General features: G+C 44.5%; 1 protein-coding gene across 22 annotated transcripts in view; it reads right to left on the bottom strand.

The window, feature by feature from the left end:
• Positions 1–23,526, bottom strand: part of MACF1 (microtubule actin crosslinking factor 1) — a 398,178-nt gene that overhangs the window by 118,384 nt on the left and 256,268 nt on the right. For 17 of the 22 annotated variants that reach the window (XM_060784087.2, XM_060784094.2, XM_060784082.2 and 14 more), the window contains 10 exons: positions 21,888–22,037; positions 19,623–19,841; positions 17,442–17,600; positions 12,271–12,498; positions 8,591–8,740; positions 8,001–8,234; positions 7,059–7,271; positions 5,499–6,014; positions 4,055–4,231; positions 2,039–2,162 (listed from right to left, as the gene is read on the bottom strand). In XM_060784087.2, the coding sequence (XP_060640070.2) occupies positions 2,039–2,162; positions 4,055–4,231; positions 5,499–6,014; positions 7,059–7,271; positions 8,001–8,234; positions 8,591–8,740; positions 12,271–12,498; positions 17,442–17,600; positions 19,623–19,841; positions 21,888–22,037 (2,170 nt within the window). The remainder of the gene's footprint in view (positions 1–2,038; positions 2,163–4,054; positions 4,232–5,498; positions 6,015–7,058; positions 7,272–8,000; positions 8,235–8,590; positions 8,741–12,270; positions 12,499–17,441; positions 17,601–19,622; positions 19,842–21,887; positions 22,038–23,526) is intronic. The other 5 variants (XM_060784086.2, XM_060784091.2, XM_060784092.2 and 2 more) reach the window with 1 other exon arrangement.

The following is a 23,526-nucleotide window of genomic DNA, read 5'->3' as shown; positions in this document are numbered from 1 at the left end:
TGGGAAAGGAACCAATGGCCCTTACTCATGAATTATAACATAGTAACTAATTTCCTGTTCTTCCTGTACCAGAAGCTACTTTTCTATTACAGGCAGTCCCCAAGTTACAAACTTCCAACTTAGAAATGACTCCTAGTTAAGAACGGGGCTGAGACAACAGGAAGTAAGAGGAGTCTTCCCCTCAGAAGGGAAATTAACTCCTGGAAGAGTTGTTTTCATGGGGAAAAGGGTTATCCAATGAAGCTTTATCATCAAGCCAAATTTTTCAAAATCCAATGAGACACAAACAGGGGTGTAGAGAGCAAAACAAATGTCACAGGGGTGTTAACCCTTCCCCAAATTGCGCTCCATGCAGTCATGCCGGCCACATGACCTTGGAGGCTTCTATGGAGAACGCCGGCTCTTCGGTTTAGAAATGGAGATGAGCACCAACCCCCAGAGTCGGACACAACTCGACTAAATATCAGGGGGAAATGCTACTCAAAGCTTGCATATGTGTGTGTGTGTATGTTTACACACACAAACACATCCTGTTTCCCCGAAAATAAGACCTACTCTGAAAATAAGCCCTAGCATATTTTTTCAGGATTTTTGAAGATGCTCAAAATATAAGCCCTACTTCAAATAATAAGCCCTAGCTACATAAATAGTGTACAGGCAGCTATACATAGGCCATAACGAATCTTTCAGAACAAAAGTTAATACAAGATCCTGTCTTATTTTCAGGGAAACAGTGTGTGTGTGTGTGTGTGTGGCTGGAGTTATACTTTTAAAAGCTCCTGTTCTGATTTACATACAAATTCAACTTAAGAACAAACTTACAGAACCTCTCTTGTTCATAACTTGGGGACTGCCTGTACTTTAAACTACTTTTTTGGCAGAAGAACTTAAGCTGGGAAGACTGACATAAAATGTGGAAAATACCATTTAAATCTCTCTCAAAATGCCTTACAGATTTATTTACTGAATTATATTTATAGCCTCCATACAGGTTCCAAAGTGGTTATTTTTTCACAGCTGATGTTACTCTTAGGTTAAGGATACTTTATTTAAATAACATATAGAAACAGTTCATTAGTTCAGTAACATAACTTTGTTCTTACTCGTCGGTTTACACCTGAAATGCTGGGAGTGTTTAGCTTGGAAAAAAGAAGGCTGAGAGAAGGGGAGACGCATAAAATCATGTTCAAATATCTGAAAGGAGGCTGCATTGAGGAGGAGGAGGGGGGGGAACAAAGCTTGTTTTGCCTGCGCAACAGAATGGATTCAAAATGCAGGAAAATACATTCCACCTAAACATTAGTACGAACTTCCTGAGCTGTTCGGAAGTAGAATATGCTGCCTAGGAGTCCAGTGGAGTCTCCTTCTCTGGGAGTTTCTAAGGAGAGGCTGTTTGTCATCTGTTGGGAGGGCTTTGATGGTATCTTCTGTCATAACTGGGTTGAACTAGATAACCGTTGGGGTTCCCTTCCAACTATAATGGAATATAGATTTGGGAGTTTATTGGAGTCTCTTTCTCTGGAGATTTCTAAGCAGAGGTTGGATACTCATCTGTCAGGAGCGCTTTGATTGTGACTTCCAACCTAACCGGGTTAGAGTATTCCAACTATAGCAGAATACAGACTGTCTTGGGAATCTGTTGAAGGTTTCTGAACAGACGTTGGATGGCCATCAGTTGGGAGGGATTGATGGTGTTTTCCGTCATAACTAGGCCGGACTAGATGACCTTTGGGGTTCCCTTCCAACTATAATGGAATATAGATTTGGGAGTCTGTTGGAGTCTCCTTCTCTGGAGGTTTATAGACAGAGGTTGGATGCCCATCTGTCAAGAGGGCTCTGATTGTGTCTTCCTGCATAACTGGGTTGGACTAATCCCACTACACTCTTGGGAGTCTGTTGTAGGTTTCTAATCAGGAGCTGGATGGCCATCTGTTGGGAGGGCTTTGATGGTGTCTTCCCGCATGGCAGGGGTTTGGACTGCAGTACCTTTGGAGTTTCCTTCCAACTATATGACTCTGCAACAAGGTTTCATGAGTACCTGTGGTTTCCTGAATGCTCTTGTGGTCAGGAACGGGGGCTTGGTGTATCTCCAGAAGGGAGCGGGACGCCTTCTCCAGCTTCTCCACCGGCACCTGATGCTCCGCAAGGTCCTCTTGCAGACGCTGCAGCAAGCGAGAAGAACCGTCAGAGAAGTCGGAGCAGAGACAGACTCTACGATTATTATTATAACTACAATGTCTAGCTTAAGCGCCTGAGGCGAAAAAGGAATGGACCTGAGGCCAAGAATTGTGGGAGTTGAAGTCCAAAACACCTGAAGGGCCGAAGTTTGCCCATGCCTGCTATAGATGCTTGGGCGTTGTAGTTTGACAAAGCCTTCAGCCTTCTCTGCCCAAGTGTGCTGGTGTACCCACCAAACTACAACACCCACAATTCCCTAGCCTTAAAGGGGCAGTGTCTCTATTCGCACCATCTACTATAGATAACTTTAATAACTTATAACACAATAATTTATGATTTATAGATACTTGTATTTACTCGAGTGTAATGCACTATCAAATCTAAGGAACGCTTCAAGTTTCAAAACTCTGAAACCAAAAAATGTATTTGCTGGCAAATATAATGCATAGCGGCAGAAGGTGCACTTTTTGTCATTTGCATTACAGTTGTTGCTTGATTAGCAGGGGTGGCTGAAGCAATAGGCAAGATACGCATTTGCGTATAGCGCGAATCCCTGAGGGGCGTTCTTGAGGTGCCCCCGCAGTAGCCTCGCCAAAGAGGATCCTACTCCTGCGCTTTTGCGCTCTCTCTCTCTCTCTCTCTCTCTCTGTGTGTCTCCGGCTTCTTTAGCCTTTTCTCCCGCCTTGTTCTGCTGCCTCCCTTCTGCATCAGGGGCCAGAGACAGCAAAGGCTGAAACGTGACCAGGGACGGAGGAAACTGAGCCGGGCGGAGGAAGAAAGGAAGGAAGAGTGCCCTCCCCACCTGCCCGCCTCTGTTGGGACTTTTGCTCAGAAAGCAGGACTTCAGGGTCTTTCCCCCCTACAGCCTGAAGGGATCTGCTTCTCACTGGCATTTTGGGACGCCACCATTGGGGTCTTCCCTGGGAGGAACGGATGCAGAGGGTCGTGGGCATGGTGGGGCTGTTGCTAAGCGCAGTCTTCCTGGCTGTGCTGTTGGATAGGCTCCTGCTGAGGAGGATGCGTCATCCAGGCCCCAAAGAGCGCAACTACATGCTGGTGGAAGTGAGTGCCGGGCATGTCTCTTAGCTTGCAACAGGCCTTGGCAAACTTGGGCCTCAGCTACTTAAGCGGCTGAGGGGCAAAAGGAAAGGGCCTGAGGCTGTGAGGAGTGCTGGGAGTTGAAGTCCAAACACCTGGAGGGAGCTCCGAGTGTTCTGGAGATGCTGCATCGCTCCTTCGGAAGCACTGTTTGCGCAAGAGAGACTTAGCTGATGTAAGCCAGGCCAGAGACAGATAATGTAAGTTCTACCTTTTATTTTTCAGTGATTGGTTTGGGGGGGGGGATACTATTTGCTTACACTTGAAAATTACCTAGGGCTGGCCTTGCTGATTAGGAGTCCTTAAAAGTTTTAAGACACCTTGGAGTGTATTGATGCTGTAGAAAAAATCCACTTTAATTGTCTTGGGTCAATGCTATGGCGTCATGGGGGCTGTAGTTTGACAAGGTCTTGAGTCTGCTCTGCCAAAGAATGCTGATCCCTCATCAAACTACAAATCCCAGCATTGCATAGCATAGAGCCATAGCAATTAAATTAGAGGGGATGTCCCTGTGAGAGGAGCTTCTCCCCTTTTGCTTTGACTCAACACTAAGATGACTGTGAGACGTGAGTCTAATGCGCACCCTAATTTTGGGAAGGTAACTTAGCCAAAAAAAGGTGAGTAAATACAGTACTATAGATAAGAAAATTACCACACCAAAATACAAATACTGCATTGTATCAGCTAGTCTTTCATTTGGGAGACTCCAGAATTACTGGGGGACAATGAGATTCAGATTAGGCCCAAAGAGGGCACACTGAGAGCATGGCTTGCCTACCTTGGCGCTGGCCAACTGCTTCTGCAAAATGGCCGGATCGGAAGAAATAGGTTCGGAGAGAAGGTTGGACACAGCGGCCTCGCTCTCCTGGAGCCACTTTTGGAGGGAGTTCGCAATGTCTTGGAATTGCTGAGAGCGGTCCAGAAGCAGGTTCAGGTGGGATCCAAGGGCCGCACACTGCAAGGGGAAGGAGAGGTTAAAGGTGAAGCAGATGCTTCCTGGGTCCATTCAAACCGTGCATGATAGCAACAAGAGGGACACACCGAGAGCATGACTTTCCTACCTTGGCACTGGCCAATTACTTTTGCAAAATGGCCAGATCAGAAGAAATGGGTTTGGAGAGGAGGTTGTACATGCCAGCCTCATTCGTACATGAGAACAACAAAGAAACCCTGAAAGCCTTTATGATACAAGAAGGTGGACAGCTTTTGATGACTGGGCTCAAAACTCTGGCCGACACACACTTTGGTGCCAAAGGTCACAAAAGCAAGGGACCAACATGAAATTAAAAAGTCATCAATCCTTGGCATTGGATACCTTGGTCACTGTAGAGTAGGCATGGACAAACTGTAGAGCAGGCGTGGCTGTTAGGAATTGTGGGAGTTGAAGTCCAAAACACCTGGGGGGCCAAAGTTTGCCCACACCTGCTGTAGAGTCTCATTGCCTTCCTCCCATTACAAACAACAACAATAACAATGCAATAATTTATGTTTTGTTTTAGGCACTTTGTGCCAATTGTAAGCTGTTCTGAATCCCTTCAGGGAGATGGAGGCAGGGTACAAGAATAAAGTTATTGCTGTTGTTATCGTTGCTTTTGTTGCTATTATTATTATTATTATTATTATTATTATTTAGCCCAGAAACCACACAGCACCCCAAAGTTTTTGCCATTTACAGTGTTTCCTCGCTACCTCGCGGTTTGCTTTTAGCAAACTCAGTTTTGTGGGTTTTTGAAAATATTAATAAAAATTATAAAATATTAAATATTTATGTCCAGTGGAGGCCAGGGACCCCAGAAGTGTGGCAGCCTGAGGCACGGCGGGGAAGGCCTGCCTCCCTGGCCTGCTGATGCCTGTGTGGCTCCGGAGGCTCTGCAGAGGCCGACGGGTACCCTTGCAATGGGTCGGGAGGCGGGTAAGGAAGTGCAGGTAAGAAAATAATATATAATATATATAAAATAATGTATAAATATTAAAATTAATATGGCATCCCTACTTTGCGGATTTTCACTTATCACAGGTGGTCCTGGAACGGAACCCCCGCGATAAGTGAGGGCACACTGTAATAAACTTTTCCCATGTTTTTATGATAGAGCCAATTAGGAAATGACATTTCTAACCCAGGAACAAAAATCATGTTGCATAGTGTAATAATAACACGAAACCAGATTAAGACAATTCTGCAAGAGGTCACTTTTCCCTCTCCGAATACAGATCCCTGGTACCTTGGAGTGTAGAGCGCCGTATCTCTTGGTGGCGTCCTCCAACTTGCTCTTCACCAAGGCACCGGTGGCTGAAACCTCTGGCCCGGCCGTGGCCTTCTCCGCATCCAGCACCTTCTGTCCTGACATGGTCACAAAGCGAAGATCCCCTTTGTGGGAGATGACGTCCTCTGAGAAGCTGCTCTGTCGGCGGAGCATCGGCCGCAGGGCTTCGAGGCTGCCGTCCCCATGATGCATCCGCTCCAGCTCCTGCTCGGCTTGCAGCAGCCAGGCCTCAAACTCTAGGTGGTCCCTCAGGAACTTCTGCAGCTCATCCCTTAAGGATTGGACCTGCTTGAGCTGTGCCTCCGACTGTGACAATTTGGAGGCGTACTGGCCCTTCAGCTCCTCCAGTTTCCCTTGCAGCTGCTGTGTCTCTGCGGACGAGAGATTGTGCCCCCTCTTCTCTAGGAAGGCTTGGGCTGACTGCGTTGACAGGAGGACTTCCTGCTGCTGGGAAAGCAGCTCCTGGTGGTGGGCCTGGAAGGGATGACAAATCCGACCCGGAGCAATGAGGAGCAGCATATGTTTAACTTGGAGAAAAGTAGACTGAGAGAAGGAGACATAGAATCAAAGAGTTGGAAGAAACCGTACAGGCCATTTAGTCCAACTCCCCTGCCAGACAGGAAAAGCACATTCAAATTACCTCCAACAGATGACCACCCAGCTTCTGTTTACAAGCTTCCAAAGAAGGAGCCTCCACCGGACTCTGAGGCAGAGAGTTCCACTGCTGAACAGTTTTTCTTATGGTCAGGAAGTTCTTCCTGATGTTCAGGTGGGATCCCCGTCATTTTAACCCATTCCTCCATTGAATTCTAGTCTCCAGAGCGGTAAAAAACAAGCCTGCTCCTGTTCCTTATGACATCCTTTCACATATTTATACATGGCTATCATGTCTCCTCTCAACCTTCTCTTCTGCAAGCCACGTTTAAGTATCTGAAAGAATGTCCCTTTAAGGAAGGGGGGGGGGGAGCTTGGTTTTAGTTAGACACAAAGACATGGAGGAATAGATTCAAATGGCAGGAAAAGAGATTCCATCAAAACATTTGAAAGAACTTCCTGACTCCTTTGGAGGATTCAAAGCAAAGGCTGGATGGCCATCTGTAGGGAGGTGTTCCTGCTTGGCAGAAGGGGGCTTGACTGGATGGCCCTTAGCGTCTTGTCCAAGTCAAGTATTCTATGACCCAACAGAGGCTGGATGGCCATCTGTCGAGAGGGCTTTGATTTGGCGTTTCTGCATGGCAGAATGGGCTGGACTAGATGGCCCTTGAGGTCTGTAATTTTATGATTCTATGATTCAATCTAGACTCCAGGCCCTTCTTTCCAGGATGGAAAGCCTCCCCTACTTTCAGCAAAAGTCACTTCCCATAACTCTGCCTTTTTCCCAGCTGTGTTTGCTCCTTCCCATTGGCTGAATGGCTTTACCTTTATGCCATCTCTCAAAGCAGGCAAATAAAAAAGGTTATGGGTGGGATTTGAACTTTGGTTTTTCACCGTACCTTCTGCCCACCAGATCCCACTCACCTTCAAGCTCTGGAAGTGCAAATCGAGGCCTTCCTCGACTCCATCGGCCTCTGTCAGTTGGCCATCAGGACTGTCTCCCTGATCTCCTGCTTCTTGACTCAATAAGAGGGATCTACTTTTGGGTGTCTCCCTGGACTTCTCCAGTGAAGACATCCAGTGCAGGAGGGATTCAATCTTGCTGTGGTTTTCCTCAAAGTCTTTGACAGCTTTGACCTGAAAACAAAAGAAAGGTAGAGGATTTTAAGGAAGCAAAGGGATTCTACAGGTCAAATACAGCTTAATGGCTTCTACAGAAATATTATGGAAGGAAGGAAGGAGAGGGAAGGAAAGAAAGAGAGGAGGGGAGAGAAAGAAGGAAGGAAGGAGGGAGAGGGAGGAAGAGAAGGAAAGCAGAAAAGAGGGGAGGGAGGGAAGGAAGGAATGCATGGAATGAGGGAGGGAGGGAATGAGGAAGAGAGGGAGGGAAGGAAGGAAGAAAAGAAGAACGGATGGAAAAAGAGGGAGAAAAGGAAGCAAGGAGATGGAGGGAGGGAGGAGAGGGAGGGAGAGAAGGAGAGGATGGATGGATGGAAGGAGGGAGGGAGGGAGGGAAGAAAGGCAGGAAGGAGAGGGAAAGAAGGAAGAAAGGAAGGAGAGGGAAGGAAGGAAAGGAGAAGGAGGGAGGGAGGGAGGAGAGGGGAGGGAGGGAGGGAGGGAGGGAAGGAAGGAAGGAAGGAAGGAAGGAAGGAAGGAAGGAAGGAAGGAAGGAAGGAAGGAAGGAAGGAAGGGGATAGATGGATGGATGGATGGATGGATGGATGGATGGATGGAAGGAAGGAAGGAAGGAAGGAAGGAAGGAAGGAAGGAGAGGGATGGATGGAGAGAAAAGAAAGGAAGCTATGTAAGGAATACAGGAAGGTGGGTGGGCTGGATGACTGGCCGGCTGGCTGGGCAGCCCCTGACCTTCTGGGTCTGTTGCTGGACCACAGTGCTGACTGCGCTCTCCAGTTCCTTGTGGGCAGCCTCCACTCTCTCCTGCAGGGACTGGAGCTGCTCCTTGGCCTGGCCATGTTTGGCTCGGAGAGAGGCCAGCTCCTGGGGGTCCAGCTTCGCCTGGTTGTCCTCCATAAACTCCTCTGTTGCCTTCAAGATGCCGGCAAACGAAGCAGAGCGGCTGTGCATGTTCCGCTGCAGATCCTGAGGGTAGAGAGGAAACACCATGAACTTCAGCCACCCCAATCTTGATTTCTTAACTTTCCACTCAAAAAATGAGCTTTCCAATCACCTCCTGTTTAAAGAACAAAACCAATTAGGCCTTGTCAAAGTGGGCCCTGGTCAAAAAAAGGTTGGGAATCACTGGCTTATAGCTAACTGCTCCTCACTGAAGACTTGAGACTTGGGCAGGTTGGCGTTGAATTCCAACAGATAGAAGTACAACCACTGGAACATGGACAGAAGAGACTCATTTCCATCTCAAGCAATGCTCAACATAGAGACCTGTCCTTGGCATCCATCTAATCCCCAACATGACCCCTAACAAACTCTGCACATACCTTGATGTCACTCTGCTTCTGCTCCAGCAGAGACAGCTCCCCTTTGTGTATGGCTCCTTGGGGGTCCTGCAGTCGGGCCTCGGCTTGGTTCATCCAGGCACACAATTCCTCCAGATTCCGGTTGCGGATGACTTGCTGCTCTTGGAGGGTCTGTTCGAGTGAAAGGGGGTTGAAAAACAAGGCAGGGACCTTGGTCATTACCCATCAAGGAAAGCACTACAAGTGCAAATGCAGGCAAGCAAGTCACAAAACAGGAAATAGAGTGTGTCAGTGGGCCACAACTTGCATTTTCTCTCCCTCTGTCCCTCTCACCTTGAATTCTGCTCCAGGCAAGAATTTTGTTTAATTGGCTGGAGCAGAAGCATGCAAATCATTTAGAAATGGGACATTCCTCCACTGAATTTAACTTTCTCTCTTTTATCCATGCATCCAGAATCCAGCCTTTTTCCTGCAAACTCCAAATTGGTTTTGCCTTCCAAAATAACAGTTTTATTTTCCTTTCTTCTGCTCCAGACATAAATGATTTGCACACTGCAATGTATGCTTTTTGGGACTGGAAAGCAATTAACACAGTTTTTGATTGAGGACAAATTTCCAGTCCGAAAAAATACTTTGCAGGAATAACAGAAAGACCTTGTAGAGTGTTGCAACCTCAGAAAAGGACTTTCCGGAAAGAGGGAGAGAAGGATGCTTTTGGAGGCTGCACCAAAGTCCTAGCGCATCATCCCTGGAGTCATTGAGCATGATGTGTCGCCCTGGACCATTTCCCTTTCCTTTCGGTGTCCCAATGATCAAAACACACAAACTCAAGCCAAACGGGAAGCAGGGCTTTTCTCTGAGTCGTTTCAGCCAAAAAAAACCCATAAGAGCTGGCGGAAAAGAGAGAGATGAAGAGAGCACACACTCTTTTAACTAAAGCCCTCTTCGGCAGCAGAATGAGATCCTCTGGCCTTAAGGATGGGAGTGCACACACTGAATCTGAAAAGGCAAAGCAAACTGGTTAATATACACACACAGAGAGAAAAAGAGGCAGACCAGGCATACATTGCAGAAGGACAACAGTGAAACAAAACATGGATTAATAGCGCCTGAACGTGGGAGAAATAGGAGGGCATGCAGTGGTGGGCGCAAAGAGAGCAATGGTGCACAAAGGACCCCCAATGGGTCCTTTCCAAGGTGTGATGCTAGACTCAGAAATATGTCCAGCTTTTTAGAAATTATTACCATCTGAAAGGAGGTGATAGAAAGTGAGGTGACATTGTGTTGTTGAAGGCTTTCATGGCCGGAATCACTGGGTTGCTATGAGTTTTCCAGGCTGTATGGCCATGTTCCAGAAGCATTCTCTCCTGACATTTCACCCACATCTATAGCAGGCATCCTCAGAGGTTGTGAGGTCTGTTGGGAACTAGGCAAGTGAGGTTTATACATCTGTGGAATGTCCAAGGTGGGAGAAAGAACTCTTGTCTGTTTTAGGCAAATATGAATGTTGCAACTGATCACCTTGATTAGCATTGAATAGACCAGACTGTGGCACAGCTAGTTAGTAGCCAGCTGCATTAAATCACTACTGACCGAGAGGTCATGAGTTCGAAACTAGCCCAGGTCGGAGTAAGCTCCCTACCATTAATAGTCTAGCTTGCTGTTGACCTATGCAGACTGAAAGACAGTTGGATCTTGTACCGTTTTATCCAGGGAGGCTAATTTAACTAATTTATGATGTCATAATACCTTCCAGCAGCGTGCAGAAGAATGAGGAAGTACTCCATTAAAAGATTCAATGTCACAAGTGGATAGTAAAGTGGGAGTTCCCCCGTGGCCGGAATTGAGCATACCCTCATGAAAGCGGGAATGTTAAATTGCCTCTGTGTCTGTCTATACATGTTGTATGTCAAATGGCATTGAATGTTTGCCATGTATTATGTGCATTGTAATCTGCCCTGAGTCCCCTGCAAGATGAGAAGGGCGGAATATAAATACTATAAAAATAAATATATAAATTCAAGGCTTGACTGCTTCCTGCCTGGGAGAATCATTTGTTGGGAGGTGATTAGATGGCCCACTACAGTCCCACTAAGAAAATCCAACAAATACTATGTTCAGCAAAGGATGAGAGGGATCCTCCAACCTCTGCAGAAGTCTATCGCTTACCATGCAGCTGTGGATAAGTCGACATAAGGACCCCCAAATGCAGCAGAATTGCCCAGACACGAATCAAGGAACGTGAAAGGCACTGCAGACTAATCCAACCAGAGAAGTCAGCCACAGCAGAGCATGTGATGAACCGATCTGGACACAGCATATTATTTGAGAACACAGAAATGCTGACCACCATGTCAGACTACACAGAGAAGCCATTGAAATCCACAAGCATGTGAACAATTTCAACAGAAAGGAAGAAATCATAAAAATAAACAAAATCTGGCTACCAGTACTTTAAAAAACCCTCTAAAATCAGGACAGTAAATAAAGAGCAACACTCAAAAAGCAAGGGAATTCCACACATGAATCAATCAAGGCCACCTAACACCTCCCAACAAAAGATTCCCCCGGCAGCAACCAGTCAGACTTTGAAGCTGCAAGGCCATTCAATGCTAATCAAGCTGGCCAATTGCAACATTCACACCTGCCTCAAGCAGACAAGAGTTCTTTCTCCCACCCTAGACCTTCCACAGATATATAAACCTCACTTGCCTAGTTTCCAACAGACCCCTCAAACTCTGAGGATGCCTGGCATAGATGTGGGTGAAACATCAGGAGAGAATGCTTCTGGAACATGACTATACATCCTGGAAAACTCACAGCAACCCTGAGATGATATCTTCTGAACAGGGGCATAGACAGCTAAACAAATACCACAGAGGTGTTAACCCTTCCCTATACTATCTAAAGCCTATTTATATATATATGTATGTCTGGAGTTACCCTTTGAAAATGCACCTGTTCTGATTTACAAAGAAAATCAACTTATGAAAAAACCTATAGACCTGATCCTTCTTTGGAGACTTTTAAACTGAGGCTAATGGTCATCTGTTGGGGGTGATTTGAATGCAATTTTCCAGCTTCTTGGCAGGGGGTTGGACTAGATGGCCCACAAGGCCTCTTACAACTCTATGATTCTATGATCTTGTTTATAACTTGCGGACTGCCTATATGTATGTATATATATACACACATACACATATATGTGCATATATATCAATTAATGCATCTTTCTTCTTTGGGCATCTTAAAATTACCTGACTAGCAGTTTCAATGCCTTGGCAATAAAATACCCATCTTTCAGCCCAGGTTCTCAACTCCGAAATTAGAACAACCCCCGACTGGTGTTTTCCAAACCATGATGCTGAACTCAGAAACACATCCAGCCTTTTAGACATTATTACTACCTGAAAGGAGGTGATGGAGGGGAGCCAAGTTCATAACACATGGAAAGGAGAGATTTAACTCTTCCTGCACTAGCTTTAGGGCAAGAGGAGATCTCTCCTTAAAAAATGCTCCTATGATGACATTAATACACTTCCTCTCATGTGCATCTGAGTAATGTATCATATAGGGAGTGCATGCTGAGAATGGCACAAACTACAGCAGGCCCTGGGTGTTGTTAAAGACAATGGGGTGCCCAGGTTCTGCTGCCAGTTAAATAGGATGCAAAGCAGGAGTCCCTGGCCCACATCTGTCACCTGGTTGGTCTGCTCCGCTCGCAGGAGGCAGACCCGCAGGACCTCTGTCCGGGCTGACACTCTCCCCGAAAGCTCCTGGAAGGAGCCCTGCAGTTCATTCAGTAGCTGAAGGAGCTGCCGGCTTTGTTCTGGACTCAGGTCTTGCGCATTCTCAGAGATGAAGAACTGGATGTCCAGGGCGGCCGCGTCCAGCTGTGCTTTGGTGCCGGCGAGGGGCTCCTTCAGATCCTGGCCATCAAGGGGGAGGAAGGAGAGAACAACGGAATCAATGCAAAAGCCAAGGAAGGAACATGAGAGCTAACCGCTATCTATATAATTAAAAATGCAATGTTCGTTTGTGGGATTAACAGAACTCAAAAACCACTGGACGAATTGACACCAAATTTGGACACCATACACCTAACAACCCAATCTATGCCCTTCACTCAAAAACATGATTTTGTCATTTGGGAATTGTAGTTGCTGGGATTTATAGTTCACCTACAATCAAAGAGCATCCTGAACCCCACCAATGATGGAATTGAACCAAACTTGGCACACAGTTCTCCCATGACCAACAGAAAACACTGGAAGGGTTTGGTGGGCAGTGTCCTTTGGTTTTGGAGTTGTAGTTCACCTACATCCAGCAAGCACTGTGGACTCAAACAATGATGGATCTTGACCAAGCTCTACACGAATACTCAATATGCCCAAATGTGAACACTGGTGGAGTTTGGGGAAAATAGAATATTGACATTTGGGAGTTGTAGTTGCTGGGATTTATAGTTCACCTACAATCACAGAGCATTCTGAACCCCACCAATGATAGAATTGGGCCAAACCTCCCACACAAAACCCCCATGTGGGCCACAGCAACGCGTGACAGGGGACAGCTAGTATATTACTATATATGATGAGTACAGCGAAGATCATCTATGCCCAGAAATAGAAAGAATGAGCTATCCTGGTACAAGAATGTGATGTTTCCTTTGAGAGAGAAAAAAGTGTGATATAAAGAAGAAGAGGAGGAGGAGGAGGATGAAGAAAAGGAGGAGGAGGAAATGAAGAAGAGATAGAGGAAGAACAAAAACAAGGAAGAGATGAAAAGGGGGAGGAAGAAGAAAAAGGAGAAAGAGGAGGGAGAAAGAAGGAGGAGGAGGAGGAGGAGGAGAGGAAGAACAACAAAGGGGATAAGATTAAGAACAACAACAATAAGGAGGAGGAAGGAGAAGAAAAGAAGGAGGAAGGAGGAGGAGGAGACGAAGAGGAACAACAAGAAGGAGTAAGGAGAATAAAAAGAAGGGAGAAGAAGGAGATGAAAAGCAACAACAACAAGAAGGAGAAAGGAGGAAGGAAAAGAAAAAGGAGGAGGAAGGAGATGAAGAACAACAACAACAAGGAAGAAGGAGGAGATATAAAGCAGGGAAGGAGGAAGAGGAAGAAGAAAATCTGATAAAGATGTGTGGATTAGCTGAGATTAGATCTAGTCTACAATATAATACAGTTTTATAATGCAGTTTAACTTCATTGAACTGGATTATATGGCAGTGTAGACCCAACCTGAGATGGAGAAACTGATCACACTCATCAAGAAGAAATCCTTGATTTGTTTAAGGAAAGAGTAGGACATATTTATAATTTTCCTACGAGAAAGATGGGGACAGACATCAACTGAGAGGTCTCTAGTATTATAAACCTTCGTCCAAGGGGCACCAGATGTCAATGTTTACCCAAGGATTTTTTTTCCCTTCTAATTCCTTCTACATTAGCATTTCCAGCAGTTGCCACTTTGGCTCCATTGAAGTAGCCGCCGAGGGCTTTGAAGCCTGAGGATTTCAAAGGTCTCCTCTTCGGTTCTCTTCCTAAACGCTACCTTTGGAAATAAAACAAACCCTTTCTGCAGGGCTTTCTCTTATTCCAAGGGAACAAAGTCCTGCAATGTCTGTTCTCCCAGGGGCCTTTCATTACTTAATACCTAATAGTATTTCATTCAAGGGTTTACCATCTCTCCAAAACAATGGCCCACACTGTTGAAGGCTTCCTACATATGTTAGGAGGAACTAATAGCACACTCAATCATATCACTCCAAATTCCAAAGGAAAACAGGAGGAAATACTTTTTCAAGCAATGTCTCTAAAGACTTCATGGCCATGTATGGTTATGACTCGCCTGCCTAAGACTCTTATGATGTCTGCTGGCACAAAAGACCATTTTGGAGTTCAAATATACAGCCGATCGGCCTGCCAATGGCGACCAGCCATGATAAATCAATTTTTAGCCCTACTTGGACTTGGAAGAAAAGGAGAAAAGGAGTCCACTTGGGGCAAGGAATCAACACGGAAAGAAGGGAGGATGGAGGGAAGGGGAAAGGAAGGGAAGGAGGGAAGGAAAGAAGGAGAATGAAGAGTCAATGGGTCTCTTTTCCTTGCTCAGTGCCACCCCAATGAGGCTGAGAGAGTGTGGCTTGCCCATGGTCATGACTGAGTCAGGATTTGAGCTCTGATTTCCAGAATCATAATGCAATGCTCAGACTATTATGCCACACTGGCTCTAATATATAAGTAAAGCAGGCCCGTAGCCAGGATTTTGATTTTTTTTGGGGGGGGGGGGGGGCTGCGTTTGATTCAAGGGGGGGGGGCTGAGGATCTACCCTAGTAAACATCTTGTATCGTTATCCCAATACCCCCATATGGGATATATTGAGCATGCTGATCAGATCATGATATGAATAAACATAACAGTTTAAATAATGTACCAGTAAGGCCTTCTCGCAGACCACCCTTAGATTTGGGGGGGGGGGGGAGGCTGAAGCCACTCAAGAGCCCGCCCTCCCCGGCTACATGCCTGAGGTAAAGGTAAAGGTTTGCCCCTGACATTAAGTCCTGTCGTGTTCAACTCTGGGGGTTGGTCCTCCTCTCCATTTCTAAGTCAAAGAGCCGGCGTTGTCAGTAGACACCTCCAAGATCATGTGGCCTGCATGACTGCAAGGAGCACCACTGCCTTTCCGCCGTAGCAGTACCTATTGATCTGCTCACATTTGCATGTTTTCAAACTGCTAGGCTTGGCAGAAGCTGGGGCTAACAGCGGGAGCTCATGCTGCTCCCTGGATTCAAACCGCCGACCTTTCAGTAAGCAACTTCAGCAGCTCAGCGCTTTAACCCACTGCGCTACCAGGGGCTATAATATATACGTACTGATATACATATCGATATACATATACATGAGAACACAACTTTGTGTAATGCAGTAATTAGGGAGATGTGAGAAAACCGGCAATTAGGGGAACTCAGTTTTCCTCCTGTTACACAGTTACAGCACGTTTGACCTCGTTTTAACATGGCTGCACCTGAGGGAATCATGGGATCTGTAGTTTCGTGAGGCATACAGAATTCTCTGCCAGAGAACCTTAGTGTGTCTCTAAAATCCTATTTTCAAACTAATGTATATATATATTTCAGATTTATGTTATGTTTAGTTAGGGCAGAGATACAACAGTGCTAAAAGTAACTATGTAGTTAGTTGTGTAAATGTTAGGAACTGTTGCTCAAGTATGTCTATGCTGACATATTTATAGGCATGGTTGTTTTCCTTATTTGTGTCTTTTCTGTTTAATACAAAGAGAGGCAGATGGGCAGACAAAGAGGTACCAAAGTGCTAAAACTGTACATCATAAAAAAGACGCAAGATAATCTATGATGCTATATGACTGTGCATTGTAAAATATGCAGTATAAAAGAAACCTTAAGTGACTATAGCACTATGGTTCCACTTGAACTGCCAGGGCTGCATTCTTTGGAATTCTGGGATTTGTAGTTTGGAAAGGTACTAAGCTTCTTTCCTGGGATTTGTAGTTTGGCAAGGGACTAAGTTTATTTCTTGGGATTTGTAGTTTGGCAAGGGACTAAGCTTATTTCTTGGGATTTGTGGTTTGATGAGGGACCACGCCTATTTCTTGGGATTTGTAGTTTAGCAAGGGACTAAGCTTATTTCCTAGGATTTGTGGTTTGGTGAGGGACTAAGCTTATTTCCTAGTATTTGTGGTTTGGTGAGGGACTAAGCTTATTTCCTAGGATTTGTGGTTTGGTGAGGGACTAAGCTTATTTCCTAGTATTTGTGGTTTGGTGAGGGACTAAGCTTATTTCCTAGGATTTGTGGTTTGGTGAGGGACTAAGCTTATTTCCTAGGATTTGTGGTTTGGTGAGGGACTAAGCTTATTTCCTAGGATTTGTGGTTTGGTGAGGGACTAAGCTTATTTCCTAGGATTTGTGGTTTGGTGAGGGACTAAGCTTATTTCCTAGGATTTGTGGTTTGGTGAGGGACTAAGCTTATTTCCTAGGATTTGTGGTTTGGTGAGGGACTAAGCTTATTTCCTAGGATTTGTGGTTTGGTGAGGGACTAAGCTTATTTCCTAGGATTTGTGGTTTGGTGAGGGACTAAGCTTATTTCCTAGGATTTGTGGTTTGGTGAGGGACTAAGCTTATTTCCTAGGATTTGTGGTTTGGTGAGGGACTAAGCTTATTTCCTAGTATTTGTGGTTTGGTGAGGGACTAAGCTCCTTTCTAGGGATTTGTAGTTTGGCGAAGGACTAAGCTTATTTCCTAGTATTAGTGGTTTGGTGAGGGACTAAGCTCCTTTCTAGGGATTTGTAGTTTGGCGAAGGACTAAGCTTATTTCCTAGTATTTGTAGTTTGGCGAAGGACTAATCTTCTTTCTTAGGATTTGTAGTTTGGAGAGGGACTAAGCTCCTTTCCAGGGATTTGTAGTTTGGCGAAGGACTAATCTTCTTTCTTGTGATTTGTAGTTTGGCAACGTATTAAGCTTCTTTCTTGAGATTTGTATTTTGGCAAGGGACCAAGCATCTTTCCTGGGATTTGTAGTTTGGTGAAGGACTATGTTTATTTCTTGGGATTTTTTTTAGTTTAGTTTCTTTCCTGGAATTTATAGTTTAGTGAGGGATTAAGCTCATTTCCTGGGATTTGTAGTTTGGCGAGGGACTAAGCTTCTTTTCTTGGCTTTGTAGTTTGGCAAGGCATTAGACCTCTTTGGAAGAGCATCCCAAACACTCCTCCTTCCTGAAATGGCAAAACCAAGAGTTGCACAGGATGCGACCTTGGCAGTTAAAGTGGGGTAAAACTGCTATAACTATGCAGTACGGAAGAGCCAGGCTCAGCAGGAACGTGGCCCTGACTACCTTGTAGCTCTGTAGGCAGGAATGCAAGGTGCCAGGGTCCTCTGCTGTTTTGGCCCCGAGGGAATCGAGGCCATTGAGAGACTGTGTCGTGTCCGAGACCCAGGTCAGCAGCCCTTGCAGCTTTGTCTGCAGTTCCTCATGCCGGGTTCGGACTTTAGTCTGCAAAGGAAAACAGGAGAGGGAAGTAAGATGACATTCACTGACGTCAAGGGGCATGGAACCCCATGAAAGAGGGAAAATGAAAAAAAATACACTGCTATTTTTTTAAAAGTTTGGGATAAATATAGTGAGGTGATCTCTAGGCCCTCCAGCATGATTTGATGGTCAACTTCCAGTATAGCCATAGGGACGCACTGAAGAACCAAAAGATTCCTCTAGGGAAAAAATGTTAATCAAATCTGTGCATAATCATCAAACCCACAAAGTCAAAACTGTCAATGTGGAGGGATGGCTATGACCCTATCTACACCGTCACGTAATACAGTTCGAACTGGACTACATATATGGTCAGTGCAGACTCATGTAATGTAGACTGAATTGCACTGTACTGGATTATATAAGTCTACACTGCCATATAATCTTCTTCAATGAAGTTAATTTGCATTCTTTGTTCTTTGTATTTTAATAAGTATTTTGTAGAAATGCATTTTAATATGTGTATTTTCTAGAACGTTTACAATGATTACTGTATATACTCGAGTATAAGCCTAGTTTTTTAGCTCCTTTTTTAGGCTGAAAAAGCTCCTCTCGGCTTATACTCGAGTCAAGGTTATTAATTCTTTTACTCTGTTATTAGTATTATTTTATTACATTTATTATTTTCCTCTATTATTATATTTACCTTATTTTCCTCTATTATTCTTATATTTACCTTATTTTGCTCTATTATTATTCTATTTATTATTTTACTCTATTATTATTATTATTATTACATTTATTATTTTAATCTATTTATTATCTATATAAATAAAAATGTAATGTTCATTTGTGGGATTAACGGAACTCAAAAACCACTGGACGAATTGACACCAAATTTGGACACAAGACACCTAATAACCCAATGTATGTCCTTCACTCAAAAAAATTGAATTTGTCATTTGGGAGTTGTAGTTGCTGGGATTTATAGTTAACCTCCAATCAAAGAGCATTCTGAACCCCACCAACGATGGAATTGAACCAAACTTGGCACACAGTTCTCCCATGACCAACAGAAAATACTTGAAGGGTTTGGTGGGCAGTGCCCTTTGGTTTTGGAGTTGTAGTTCGCCTACATCCAGAGAGCACTCTGGACTCAAACAAGGATGGATCTGGACCAAACTCTACAGGAATACTCAATATGCCCAAATGTGAACACTAGTAGAGTTTGAGGGAAATAGAATCTTGACATTTGGGAGTTGTAGTTGCTGGGATTTATAGTTCACCTACAATCACAGAGCCCACCAACAATAGAATTGGGCCAAACCTCCCACACAGAACCCCCATGTGGGCCATAGCAATGCGTGGCAGGGGATGGCTAGTTATTATTATTATTATCATTATTATTATTATTACATTTACAGTATTTTACCCTATTATTACTAAGTTTATTATTTTACTCTATTATTACTGTTTTTATTGCATTTTCATTATTTTACTCTATTATTTTTATTATATTTATCATTTTAATAATAAGTACATTTACACTGAAGGAGGTTAGAGTAATGGTTTAGTAAGAGTTGGACAGTCTTATCTTAAATTACAGTTTTATGTAAATATTCAGAAACATTTAGCCTATTGATGCCTCAATTAATGTAATTTTATTGGTATCTATTTTTATTTTGAAATTGACCCATAGTGGATGCATTTCCCACCCTCGACTTATACCCGAGTCAATATGTTTTCCCAGTTTTTTGTATTAAATTAGGTGCCTCGGCTTATATTCGGGTCGGCTTATACTCGAGTATATACGGTATGTGTTTTAACTATGTTTTAAGTTGCCTCAAACCATGAGAAGAAGCAGGTAAATAATAATAATTATTATTATTAATAATAATACTAATACTCTGGAGCTACATTAGAAAATAGTCAGAGGTGACACACATTGTTCCCATTCTGTAAACGGAAGCCTATTTGAGTCAACATTGTTGTCTACTTAAATGAGGGAGGATCCCAGAAGCTTCTTGGCTGCAGGGGAAGTGGTACCTTTTCTTCTTCCTTGGCAGCAGCTTGAAGGTTCGTCAGCCATGAAGCTAAGGCTTCGCTCACAGAGCCAAAGGACTTCTGGAGGTTCTTGGCGTCCTTCTCCAAAGCCTTCAGCAGCTGCTCAGGGACCCGAAGGGGAGGGCTGGCCAGGAGCCTTTGGGCGACTTCCAGCCCCTGACTCACTGGGGAGGAGAGGCCCTGTAGCTCCGCATCCAAGGCCTGTGGATCAAGGAAAAAGTAGTGGCTATAAGCCAAAACATCAGCAACAGATGCCTGTCTCACACTCCCTCCCTTCCTCCGTCTGCTCTTTATTCCTCCCACTAATATTATTTATTTATTTATTTATTTATTTATTTATTTGGGGTTCTTTTACCCCACCCTTCTCACCCCGAAGGGGACTCAAGGCGGCTTACAAAAGCAAGGCACAATTTGATGCCTGCATCATAAAAACAATCATACACAAAATTACATCAGTTCACAGTTAACAACAATTCAAGCATTATAACCATAAAATCAATAAAACCAAATACAAACCCAATTTCTCCTCTTACATGGTCAGCGTTCGTTAACTCATAGATCTAGTTTTACGTTCCATTTCATCAATCCTACTGGTCTTACTCGCCTGATTGTCTGATTTAATTGCCAGAGTGCCCAAAGGCCTGGTCCCATAACCAAGTCTTCACCCTCCTCCTGAAGGCGAGGAGGGATGATGATGCCCTGATTTCCCCCGGGAGTGAGTTCCACAGGTGGGGGGGCCACTACTGAGAAAGCCCTGCTCCTCGTCCCCACCAGCCTCACTTGTGACAGTGGTGGGGTCGAGAGCAGGGCCTCCCCAGATGATCTTAAACTCCGGGTGGGACGTAGAGGGAGATACGTTCGGACAGATACACTGGACCGGAACCGTATAGGGTTTTGTAGGTCAAAACCAGCACCTTGAATTGTGCTCGGAACTGAATCGGCAGCCAGTGGAGCTGGCACAGCAGGGGGGTGGTATGCTCCCTGTATGTCGCTCCGGTGAGCAATCTGGCTGCCGCTCGCTGGACTAGTTGAAGTTTCCGAACAGTCTTCAAGGGCAACCCCACGTAGAGAGCGTTGCAGTAGTCTATTCGGGATGTAACAAGAGCATGGACCACTGTGGCCAGATCAGACTTCCCGAGGTAGGGGCGCAACTGGTGCACAAGTTTTAATTGCGCAAAAGCTCTCCCAGCCACCGCTGAGACCTGGGGTTCCAGGCTCAGCGATGGGTCCAGGATCACTCCCAAGCTGCGATGCAGTGGTTCTCAACCTTGCTAATGCCGTGACCCCTTAATGGTCATAAAAAAGTGAGGTATGAATATATACTACTACTATTACTACAAATACAACAACAACAACAACAACAACAATAGGCCCCCGGTGGCGCAGCAGGTTAAACCACTGAGTTGTTGAACTTGCTGACCGAAAGGTTGGCAGTTTAATCCAGGGAGCAGGGTAAGCTCCTGCTGTTAGGCCCAGTTTCTGCTGACTTAGCAGTTCAAAAACATGCAAATGTGAGTAGATCAATAGGTCTGCGGGAAGGTAATAGCACTCCATGCAGTCATGCCGGCCACATGACCTTGGAGGTGTCTACAGACAATGCCGGCCCTTCGGCTTAGAAATGGAGATGAGCACCAAACCCCAGAGTCGGTCACAACTAGACTGAATGTCAGGGGAAACCTTTACCTTTTAATAATAATAATAATAATAATAATAATAATAATAATAATTTCTTTTTAGATATATCTAGCATTAACCTTGCAGTAAGCATTGGAGTGGGCATCAACAACACCATTTAACAGAATTTGAAAAAAAAATCTGTTCCTGGTTGGAAAGTGTTATTTCCTGTTTAATTATGTGGTTCTTACTTTGAAAGTAGTTGCTCTATTCCAGAAACTTTGTTATTGTGACTGCCACAAACTATGTTGAATTGGTGGGAGGCTTGAAGAGATATTAATTTAAAAAACTAGAACAAAACATGCTGCAGGATGTCCCTCCCACAAAAACAAAAAAGTGTTTGCAGTTTAATAAACTTGTCCAATGTTTTTATGATAGAACCAATTAAGAAATAATGACATTTATAACCCAGGAAGAAAAATCGTGCTACACAGCGTTATAGACCTATCAGTCTATGTGTTCAAATTTCTGGTTTTAATGTTTCTAAAACCTCTGTTTCTATATTTTAACACTTCAAACTTCCAATCTACAACTGTAATAAAATTATTTAGTTCGTTCATTTGATCCACTTACTTCTGCTTCGCGGAGCAAGTCCTGCAGTGCGGCTGAGTCCTGCTCCAGAAGCGGAACTCGCTGGATGCGCATTTCCACATCGCGCACCCTGGACAGCAGCGCAACCAGCTTCTCATCGTGGTCAAGGCAGAGCTGCTTGCTGAGAGGCGTCTATGGCAGTCAGAGAGAGGAGAAGCATAGAATATAAAGCTCAGATTTATGGGGAGATAAGCCAAGCAGAACCGTCTTCTATGTCTTTCTCTTTGCTTGGCTACACCTTTGATTTCTTCAACCAATGCTCACCGCTTCTAAGAGTCTTTCTCTCCAGACATAATTTTTATACATGCATAGATTTCCTAAACCTCTCCATCGGGGATCCTGTATATTTACTTTTCCCCAGATCTCTTTACATCGCTCCCTCTCCAATACCCAGTTAATGTATTTTATGGAAGCCATTTGACTGGCATTTGCATTTGTTAATCTTTCCCACATTTATCATGTGGGTCAGTGCTGACTTTATTACAACTTCATTGTGATACCTATACATTTTGTGTACTACCTTCTGCCTTGTCATTTAGACCAAGAGGCAGGAAAGGAAGGTAACTAAGGAAAATATAACAACATTACAACAGCCTTCCTACGATGAGACCATCCTAGGCCTTCAGGCATTATTCCTTTAAGCCACATATTTATTGATAAATTAGCAAAGATTGCACATCAATCGAACGACGTGCTGGGCCCATAATTTCTTCCTCAGGTGGGGAGGATATTTGATGGAGTTGATCTTCCACTTTCCTCAACCTCTCAATAAGTGAAGGAACATGAAAACAGTAATGCATTAAAAGGACACTAATGGCCATTTTCAAACATGGCAAATGGCATACCATTTTTGTGGCTTTTACCTTGACTTCAGAAGGGTAAACCCTCTCACTCTGGCTACCCAACTAACCTATTCCTCAATGCATATGATATCTATATACAGGCAGTCTCCGAGTTACAACCATCCACATTACAAAGTACACCTAATTAAGAACGGGCTGAGACCACAGGAAGTGATAAAAATCTACCCCTCATAAATCCACTACTGAAAGAGTTATTATCTGCGGGGAAAGGCATCTCAATGTAAGCTTTCTCCCCATTCTTGTTTCCACAGCAAGCCACGTTTTCCAAAATCCAATGATCACAGGGACAAAAGTGTGGGAAATCTTCTGAACAGGGGCACAGACAGCAAAGGAAACACTAGAGAGGTGCTCACCCTTTCCTATGCGATCCAAAGTATGTGTGTGTGTGTATAGGTAAAGGTTTCCCCTTGACATTAAATCTAACCATAAGTCTAGTCATGTCTGACTTTGGGGGGTGGTGCTCATCCCCATTACTAAGCTGAAGAGCTTGTCCGTAGGCACCTCCAAGGTCATGTGGCTAGCATGACTGCATGGAGCGCCTTTACCTTCCCACCAAGGCGGCACCTATTGATTTACTCACTATGGCATGTTTTCGAACTGCTAGGCTGGCAGAAGCTGGGCCAACAGCGACTCACCCCGCTGCCCAGATTTGAACCTTTTGGTCCACAAGTAGTTCAGCAGCTCAGTGGTTTAACCTGCTGTGCCACCAAGGGTCTCTCTCTCTCATATATATATATATATGTTTGTAACTCAGGGAC

Source organism: Anolis sagrei, chromosome X (assembly GCF_037176765.1).
Source record: "Anolis sagrei isolate rAnoSag1 chromosome X, rAnoSag1.mat, whole genome shotgun sequence".
In the NCBI taxonomy this organism is placed as follows: Eukaryota; Metazoa; Chordata; class Lepidosauria; order Squamata; family Dactyloidae; genus Anolis; species Anolis sagrei.
Note: the sequence above shows the minus strand (reverse complement) of the source record. Positions and strands in the feature narration are given on the sequence as shown.